Here is a 9,888-nt window from a genome sequence, read left to right as displayed (position 1 = left end):
GCTTTAACCTCAGTTGAAACCACAATTTTTGTGATAGCACAAGGCTTACCAGCCTCCTATTGAGGATGTTCGGTCTTTTAGCAAAAGAACCCCAAAAATAAGATAGAATACCACGCTACAAAAATGAAAAGCGTGTAGGCTACAAATACAAAAAAAATACACAAAAAATATCTAAAAAGATACATGTAGATACATGCATGCAAAAATGACAAGCATGTAGGCTAAGAGTACAAAAAATACATTAAAAATACAAAAAGATACAAAGATACATGCATGAAAAAATGACAAGCATGTAGGCAAAGAGTACAAAAAATATGTAAAAAAATACCAAAAAAATCTAAAAAGGTATATAAAATATATTAAAAGGTATATAAAAAATAAAACCAAAAATCATCAGACATCAGTTCTTCATCAGACTCACAGCCTTGAGTTCAACTGAGTTCAAGGGACAGGTGAGCTGCCCCCATAAGGACAGCTACAACATCTCACAGGWATTGTGTTCATGTAAAAAGGGTCTAAAACGCTGCCAAAGGGTCTAAAATACCAGTGCAGAGAGGCAAAGGGGACTCCCAAAGTTGCAGGCAGTTTTTGGATTTTGCAGGGAGAAGACAGGGAGCACAGATTTTTGTRCTCACAGGATGGGTGAGTGAAAGCACAAAAATCCACTTAAACAGAGATAAAATCCTAAAGCAGCTCCRCCGGGGGTTTGTTTGCAGCTGTGAATTYTGCACAGCCAGGGATTGCAAACCTGCACATTTCCAGCCAAAACTGCTGCTATTGCAACCTTTCAGCCAGAGATTGCTGACTAAAGCTGGGACTAAGCTGCCCAAGCTGCTCCTAAACCTCTCTGGGAATTCAGAAAGGGATGGGGTCTCACCAAAACCTGTCACTCAACAAGTGGGACAAAGACCTGATGATGCCATAACTCATGGAACAGATTATAGGGCTGTGAGTTACATCCTGCACTGGCAATATTTACATTCTGCATTGGCAATAATGAGATTCAATACTGGCAATATTTAGATCCTGCACTGGCAATACTGAGATCCTGCATTGGCAATACTTACATCCTGCATTGGCAGTATTTAGATTTAATATTGGCAATATTTAGATCCTGTACTGGCAATATTTAGATCCTCTACTGGCAATATTTAGATTCTACAACAGCAACATTTAGATCCTGCATTGGCAATATTTAGAGTCAATTTTGGCAATATTTACATTCTGCATTGACAATATTTACATCCTGCACTGGCAGTATTTATATTTAATACTGGCAATATTTAGATCCTGTACTGGCAATATTTAGATTCAACATTGGCAATATTTCCATCCTGCATTGGCAATAGTAAGATCCCGTATCGGAAATATTTAAGTCCTCTATCAGAAATATTTAGATTCAATATTGGCAATATTTAGATTCAATACTGGCAATATTTAGATTCAATACTGGCAATAAACGTAATCACAATTATCCACATAACCACTGTCTCCTACTTCTGCCTGACCAAGAACCTTCCTTCTTCTATTCCTAATTTGGAGTAAATATCACTAATAAATATCCTAATTTGGAGTAAAAAATTCAGGAGTTATTTTAAAATAAGTCAGTTTGCAGGTAGGACTATGATTTTAAGGATAGGACATTTTATATTTATTTTGTATTTTAATTTTTACACCTGAATTGCTCAAGCAATAAATTTTGATTCTCTTTGCAGGTTATCTTTCCCTCACAAGGAAGAGCTATTCCACAGCCTGAGGAACCTCACTGTCCACTCCACTTCAGCAATAAGARGTGAATTCTTCTTTCATCCTGAGACAAAGATATTTTCTGAAGAAAAATAACATGATCTTTAATCCCAAAGTATTAATTGCCACATTTACTGCTGCTACAGGTTAYTCTGGCTTTACCTCAACAGAATTTGGGAAATGCAGAATATAATTCCTGGTCGGTTTGTGATTTAGGTAAGGTAGACAGTCACACACAACACTGTCAATTTATTTTTTTTATTAAATTTTTTTTATATTTTTTTCATAAGCTGAAGAGAAAAGAAAGAACACTAATACTAGTAAATAATGCTACTTGCTTTAAAACAAAAAGATTTCTGCTTTTAGGACATCCACTTATGGTTATACAAAATGCCGCTGAGCAGTTTTCATGGTTCCCCTCTAGTCAAGAAGAAAAAATTTCAGAATATGTAAATAATCACAGAAAAAAACAAAAAAGAAAATAGATCTCAAAGTGATTGAAAGTCTTAAAAAGTAACACGTGTGTATCTTCCTTTCAATGCAGAGGGAAGAACTGCTGCGTAGTTTAGACTGACATAATTTCAAGTGGAATATAGCCATAATGAAGTGTTTAAAAAAGTTYTGAGAGCCCCAGAAATGGGCAGCATTACCTTTCTCGTTGTTACAGTGTGGCAGCCCCTGACTCTGGGGGTTAGCAGCATTCACAATCTCCTCCTTCCGACGTGCCTGGGTCACCTGAATGGCTTCCAGGTGGAGTTCCAAGGTCCTGGAGATGTTCCCATGCACAGGGACACCGCAGAGCCTCTCCATTGTCCCTATTAACGCCAGCACCTGCCAAAAAACACCAAAATCATCGAGTACTCATTGATAAACAAACARATCCCAAAAGAATGACAGGGACTGCAGCTGCAGCAGGCCTACCCTGGCTTGCTCCCGGGACTGGTCCACAATCAGGCGATCCACGCGGGATGGGTGGGCAGGGAGCCGGGACACAGGGCCAGGGCTGGAGGTGGAGATGCACTGCCCTGGGAAGTGTCTGGCCAGGTCAGCTTCAGTCTGAAAGGGAAACAATTGGTCAGCTGATGGTTTGAAATGAGCACGGGGTTATCTCTGTGATTTAGGATTAGGAGCGAGCGTCCTGTCTGAACTTCTGACTGTGCTCACAGAGAAACATTCCCAAACACCACCAGATCCCAGAAGGGTTTGGGGTGGAAGGGAGTTTAAAGCCCATCCAGTGCCACCCCTGCCACGCCAGGAACACCTTCCACTGTCCCAGGGTTCTCCAAGCCCTGTCCAGCCTGGCCTTGGACACTGCCAGGGATCCAGGGGCAGCCACAGCTTCTCTGGGCACCCTGTGCCAGGGCCTCCCCACCCTCACAGCAAAAACTCTCCAAATCTAATGTAACCCTGCCCTCTTTTGGTTTAAAGTCATCCCCCTTGACCTATCCCTACATGCCCATATCAAAAGCTCCTCTCCAGCTTCCTTGCAGGAATATTTCCCCAATTCTGCTCACCCTCAGAGTTCAACACCTCTCACTGCTTCTCTCAAATGTCGCATTTTAGGATAATTAAAAAAAAAGAACCAGCTGATCACAGCAGCATAAATTGCATCTGAAATGCATCAGGGTGAAACCACATTTAACAGAAACTGACACCAGCTCTGAAAAATTATCAACACAGGAGCCAAACCCCGTGGAGAAAAACATCGACTGCATAACACAGACAGTGACTAAACATCACCAAACCTATTTTTGGATAGGAAATTCTCACACTTGGAGTAAAAAAAAACAGGCAACTAGGAGGAGATTCTGTATCTCATTCCTTCTCCAGGGTGAAATGGATGTGGAGAGAGTGCTCTGGGGCTGCACTGCAGGCTGAGGCAGGGCTAAGCCCACTCACACTGTGTAGTACTGTAGACATGTGCCGAAAGTCCTTTTCTTTTTGCTTTACTGACTAAACTACATTATTTAGTCCCTGCCCTCATCTAACATGGATCACAAGAGCTGACTCCACCTGTACTCATCATTTGAGGAGCCTGAAAGGCATCCAGAAACAAAAAACAAATGGGGAAAGGGTCATGGATTCATAGAATGACACCATGTAATTAAGAATTACAATTAATAAGCAATTAACTGATATTTAATGCACTATAAACACATGAGCAGGAATCACCATCTCCCTTTCTCACTTGCAGAGAATTCCTGGAAGGCCAGCAAGCAGAGAAGAGTCTGCATCCATAGACCCAGAGAGGGTTTAAAGACAACCATTAGAGGACAACATAGGCAGCTCCATGCACAAAATTCCCAAAGTCCATCAGCAAGGCCCCACTGTTGCTGATGGAATGAAAATGGTGTTTTCCAGATCCAATTTAATCACACACCTTCATCCCATGGCCAGGAGGCTTCTCCAGGGTGGAAGCAGCCAGGCACTCGGTGTGTAGTTATGGACAGTTGAGTTTCTGAGACCTGGCATGGGATTCAGGGATTTGTCTACTCCTGGGAAAGCCCTTCCTCCTCCTTCAGAGCTTTCACTCCCAAGGGCAATACCYTCATTATCAGTGTGATCCCTCCCTGCCAACAGTTCTTGGAATGAGCCTGAGGCAGGGAAGTTCCCATAAAAAGACCACAAATTGAAATTTCCTTTGGAAACGAAAAAAAACATATTGTAGGTTTTCTCTACAGCCACATAAGGGTGCCCAGGATGAGTTASTTCATTTTCTTTTTTACTAAAGCCAGAGATTTACCATGACAAGAAAAAAACACAAACAGAAAGCAGTGATTATCACTGACCATTAAAACCCAAAGCAAACCAACAAAAAGAACCAAAAAACCCCAAAACAAACCAACAAAAAAAAAACTCAAACCAACCTTAAACAACAAAAAAAAACCAACCAGAAAAACCCAACCAACCAAAGAATGAACACCATAAACCTTCCTCTCTTTCTTCACACGATTTAAAGCCAGCCAAGCCTTTATCAGGAGCCATCAGCAGTTGTGTTTTACCTTCCTCCTGTCCTTCTCCAAAGCTCTCCATTGCTCACAGCACTCCTCGAGCCGGATGTGCAGCTCATTAGCGGGGCCACTGCGGCTCCTGGGAGCTCTGTACCTGTTAAATGGGGCTGGAAAGGCAAAGCAGGGGGCAGGGAGGTCTCCAGAGAAGAGATCACCAATGAAGGGACTCAAGGGGTTAAAGTCGTCGTAGTGAAAAAGATCTGTGAGGTCCGAGAATGGAAATGGTGGCGGAAGGAAATTGAAATTATTTGCTGAGGAAAACAATTGGTGGTTAAATGGAGGAAAGCCAGGATTTTGCATAAAATCAGACATTAATGGGAAAGAAGGGAGAAGAGAAGGATTGATGAAATCTGACAAGCTGCCACCGCCCTGCTCGTGCTTTTTTGGGAACGCGTTGAAGGGCTGGCGGTTTGGGGCTGCRAATCCCAAATGAGGCATCCAATTCCTTCTGCCTCTCCTGTCATCTTTATTGCTGTTTTCCTGGTTCTGCTTTTTTGGAAACCTGKGGTATTTCTCAGGTTCTTCACCCGCAGTTTTCTGCTGCGTGAACCAGTCGGGTGGAAAATGAACRGGGAATTTACGGCGTCGTCCCTCCTTGTTCGCCAGCACATCCTCCTGAGATCTCCCAACGGGTCTCATCTGCTTCTGGCACTCTGAGACGAAATGAGGAACTCCCAAATGACTGGAAACTCCATTAGATGTCTGTAAGCTCCCACCTTTCCTGGGAGGGAGGGCAGGAAGGAGCTGGGAGTGGTARGGGGGCTGTGGTAAGGGCTGGTGGGTGGGGGAGCCCCCAGACATGGTGGAAACCCCTGACGAGGACTGGGGGCTGGTGGCCATTTGTTTTCCATATGGAATATCAGATGCAGCTGCCAGACTCTTCCCATCCAGCCACACCCCTCCATGGTACAAGGAATAACTCCCATTTTGCATGACATTTTTCACAGATAAATCATATTCAGCTGCTYGATGGGAGCTTTCCTTAGGGCCCATATTCACCTTGCACTCATTATTATTATTGTTATTATTAAAACCATCCCCCAAAGTAAAGCCATGGGTTTCCTGGTGTTTTCTGCCCATTCCTCCAGAGAAATTATTTTCTTTCAGGGGTTGATTGAAAAAATAAAGCGATGGATGAACGGGTGACTGTGGTTTGTGAGCAGCTGTAAAGTTTCCGTATCTTTTAGAAAACAGGTGGTTTTCCTGGGATATTTTATCCCAAGAGTTATCAACAGGCTGATTGGAAAGATCAGGGGAATACTTAGTTTGTCCTGGAGCATAATTTTTCAGAGCTTTTCCTCTTGCCCTTTCACTTCTCCAAAACTCCTTCTGTACACTGGGGCTTTCCTTCACTCTGTTCCGAGGAGAAAAAGGGCTAAAATCGGACCCACACTTTTCATATTCTCCATTTAACCTCACATGGTCAAAAGTGCACAAATGCTGGTTATTTGGGAAGGAAAACCCTTCCTGGGGAATCGTGGTGCTGTTCTGCCAAGAGGAATTCCCAGGGCAGGAGCTCCTSAGGGCACTGTCGGGGTGAGCGCAGGGAGAGAGCCAAGACTCGAGGAGCTGCAGATCYTCCAAGCCCCTGTGCAGCATCTCCACACCAGGAGGCTCCTGCAGGGGTTCCTGGTGGCAGCTGGTGCCCAGCAGGGTGGGGAAATCCTTAAAATCCTTGTTTTGGACAGGGTGCTGAGCTGAGAKCCCCGGGAACTCCCCATTGCTGCCSAGRTCAGGCGCCCACATCGGGGGAAACAATCGAGAGAGAGAATTCCTGTAACAGAGTTAAACAAACCTCCTGTAACAACTGAAATACCCTAAAATCTCCCAATAATCGCCACCTCTTGCTTTAAAATAATTCACATATCATGGCTATTCCCCAACATTATGTTTTTGACCAGCCACACACAGCTCTCCTCAAAAACAGGGAGAATATTCGCGCTGCAGGCGAGCAAATGTTCTGTGAAATCTCATCACCGACACCRTTTATCTGACACACGTTCAGAAATGCAGTGTTTATTTGGATTTACTAAATATTTTAGATTCCATTGTATTCAGTCAGCTCCCCACTGGTTAAAATTAAWTATWTTYTTTTTCCTCCTCRAATGCTGCAAAGCTGATGGAAAACTTTAGAAAATTTGCATTTCCAATAGTTCACTGCCCTTTTCTTGTTTTTTACTGGCAAGTGAAGTAGAGACATTTCCATGTTTTCAGGGGATTTGAAAGACTTTCATTACACAATTCTGAAATAATTGAAAACGAGTATCACATGTTTGACAATGGGAATAAAAAAACAACACAGAAATTGAATGAATTCAGAACAAACTTACCAATCTGTAGCTGGTTCTGGCTTGTTTGGCTCCTCTAAAATGCTTGACACCAACCCAAACATATCAGGGCCATTGCCAGAGTAAGAAAGGTTTATTGGTGCCCTGGAAGAAAAAAAATAAAATAAAAGCTTAGATAGATGAACGTATTTTTCTCCTAAACAAAAGAGGCAAAAATAAAATGGTCAAATTTTAATTTATTTTAGCAACATTTTCTAGTTGTTCTGCATTTAATGTATTCTCAGTATCCCTCTAGAGAAATGCCATCCTGCATCTGTGAATTCTACAGCCCAAGAGAAGTGGAACAATTTTCCTGACCAGAGACTTCCCAAGCAGCAAAAGATTTCCMTCTCTTTCCAAGAAACAAAACTATCCCATGGACATTCCTTCAAACCTTGACTGTCACGTTTGGAGCATAAATAGGAACAATATTCTCAAAGTCYCAAGGATTCTAATTCATCTCCTTCAAATAATTCAAAACCTATTATGCTAATCTCAAAAAATAATAGGTTACACTACAGCTGAACAATTTTTTTAATCCCCTTTTAGACAGGATTTGGTCAAAATTTTAGTAAATATTCCTAGTAAACACCAGAGGGGTTCAATCATCACTACTTTAAAACAAGCACAACTTCTACAAGATACAAGATGAGACTTTTATAGAGCTGTYTGTGATGACATCTGACTCTTAGTCACAAGTTAATTAAAACAATGCTATTAAAGATATCCTTCCCTCTGTACTCATTTATTTTGCCCCAATGAACTTCCCTCACCACCCTATTCTGATTCCTCTTAGCATCCYTGAAGATCTCTGAGCTTCCCCTGGTGCCACCTTACCCCAACCACCTCGGCTGTACCATAATTAATTGCTCACTGACTCTGCTGATTAACAGAGACCATCAAATGTGGGATAAACAATCAGAAAATCACCTTGTTAATCTCCTGCCACAGTGAAAAYCAGTGAAAATCACACCCTGCTGGCTTTTAAGCCCTCACCACATTTTTAGTTCTAGCTCACTCCATGACTGCTTTGCTCTTGAAGGGATCTGGTTGATGTGATTTTATTTGGGATACACAGAAGTGAAAACACGCTTTAAAAATGTTTTGTGAATGCARGACTGATATTTGATAACCAGATCTGTGTCTTTGTCAGAGGGCAAAGTTTTTTCTCTTTTTTTTTCATAAAGGACACTTCAAGGAATTCTGAATATCTGCAGGCTCAGAATGACTCTAGACGTGGATTATCAGTATCATTAAATCTAATCCCATAACTCTTTTTGTTTTTAAAGCTTCCTTGYAATAACCTAAAGACTGCTTTCAAGAAAATATTGTATATTTAAATAGCGAATTGCTACTCTTTGCTTAAAATCAACTCTTACAGCTGATACCAAAGCTGTGAGATCTTTTATACAAAAATAAACACCATTGTGATGCTTCCCAGGGAAGACCAGCAAAAGAAAAAYTAAGTTTTTTTGCAATCCATGTATCTTCCTTAACTGCTACCTTCCAGCACCTTGCAAATCAGTGGACTCCCCTTTCTCCCCACCTCAAATTTTATCTTTCTTATTAAGCAAATGATAAAAAAATGCAGTGAGGTATTAGAAATGTTCACCAGAAAAGCATCACCAGTGTCCAAAGCTGCAGTGCCAGTCTCTACCAAACAACTCCATCCATTCTGTCACCATCATTGGCTTTAGGATGGAAAGAAGAAAAACTCACAAACACCTTTATTCACACTCAGTAATAACCAYTACAGAGCAAAGAAAATCTACTGAGCCTCCAGTGATGCCAGAAACTCTCCCAAAAAAAACACCCGGAATCCCCAATTGTTCTCCACCACGAGAATCCAAGCATTGCAGAGCCCTAAGGCCAYAGCAGGAATGCTGGTACCTTTTCTTTGGGCACTCCTGGAAGGCAGCTTGGGATCCAAAATCCTCAGCACACCCCAGCCAGTCGCTGCTGAGCCGTGAGGATTCCGGGGCCGTGGGAGGACTGGAGACTGCTCCCAAAAATGGGGAAAATAACTGAGTGTCCATGGTTTGCTTCCTGCTATTTACCTGTGGGGGAAGARAGGGAAATTTTTGTTAATATTAGATATTCATGTATTGAGCAGTAAAAGCAGCAAAGCAAAGCTTTGCTTTTGTTTCCTGAACCAGATAAATTTTTTGGGGATATGTAATGTAGCCATGGCAAAAGGATAAAGTTTAAATTACATTCCCTCCCTTTTAAATTGGGCCAAGTCTGACAAATCCATCTTTTAAAAATAAATATGAAAAGAACMGAATTTACTTACTACACAGTAATAGGAATTCTCCACGGGTCTCACATTGTAGGGGTTGGCRGGGCACGGTCACAGCTCAGAATCTCCTGCTCTGTAGGACGGGACATGCACCTGATCCAGGCACACACATCCCCTCTGGAAAACAAAAAAAAAACATCAGCCCTGTACATCCCAGAAAACACAAAACATTCCAGTGAAGAACCCATGGGAAGCACGGGGGGGTTGACATCTGGGAACTCCAGGGAGCAAAATGTGCRTAAGAAAAGTAACCTAAGTACTGCYCCAGAAAAGAATATCACAATTAAATTATTTCTTCAAGGATTATTTATGCCAGGAAAGACTGGAGCAGATACTTGAGGTCACTTCCAACCTGGAATTCAATTGATTTAATTTTTCTCTTGCTTACTGAAAATCCTYGGTCAGAACTTGGTTTAGTGAAAGCCATCGGGGACCTGGAAGATCTCCCTTCCTGGGTATTTTCTGAAAAGGTAGGGCTGAAATATTGTCTGAAATATTCCTTGGC

At 42.0% G+C, this 9,888-nt stretch overlaps 1 protein-coding gene across 1 annotated transcript in view; it reads right to left on the bottom strand.

Moving 5' to 3' along the window:
• The window catches only part of LOC130576320 (uncharacterized), an 18,386-nt gene that overhangs the window by 821 nt on the left and 7,677 nt on the right, over nucleotides 1-9,888 (bottom strand). Inside the window, exons 3-8 of the mRNA XM_057370884.1 lie at nucleotides 9,378-9,500; nucleotides 8,975-9,141; nucleotides 7,088-7,189; nucleotides 4,749-6,531; nucleotides 2,668-2,802; nucleotides 2,397-2,577 (exon numbers count right to left, since the gene is read on the bottom strand). Of these exons, the coding sequence (XP_057226867.1) occupies nucleotides 2,397-2,577; nucleotides 2,668-2,802; nucleotides 4,749-6,531; nucleotides 7,088-7,189; nucleotides 8,975-9,120 (2,347 nt within the window). The 5' untranslated portion in view covers nucleotides 9,121-9,141; nucleotides 9,378-9,500. The remainder of the gene's footprint in view (nucleotides 1-2,396; nucleotides 2,578-2,667; nucleotides 2,803-4,748; nucleotides 6,532-7,087; nucleotides 7,190-8,974; nucleotides 9,142-9,377; nucleotides 9,501-9,888) is intronic.

The sequence above is a fragment of the Malurus melanocephalus genome, unplaced genomic scaffold (assembly GCF_030028575.1).
Source record: "Malurus melanocephalus ecotype Western Australia unplaced genomic scaffold, MMel_1.1 scaffold_135, whole genome shotgun sequence".
NCBI lineage: Eukaryota > Metazoa > Chordata > Aves > Passeriformes > Maluridae > Malurus > Malurus melanocephalus.
This window is presented reverse-complemented; position numbering and strand designations above follow the sequence as displayed.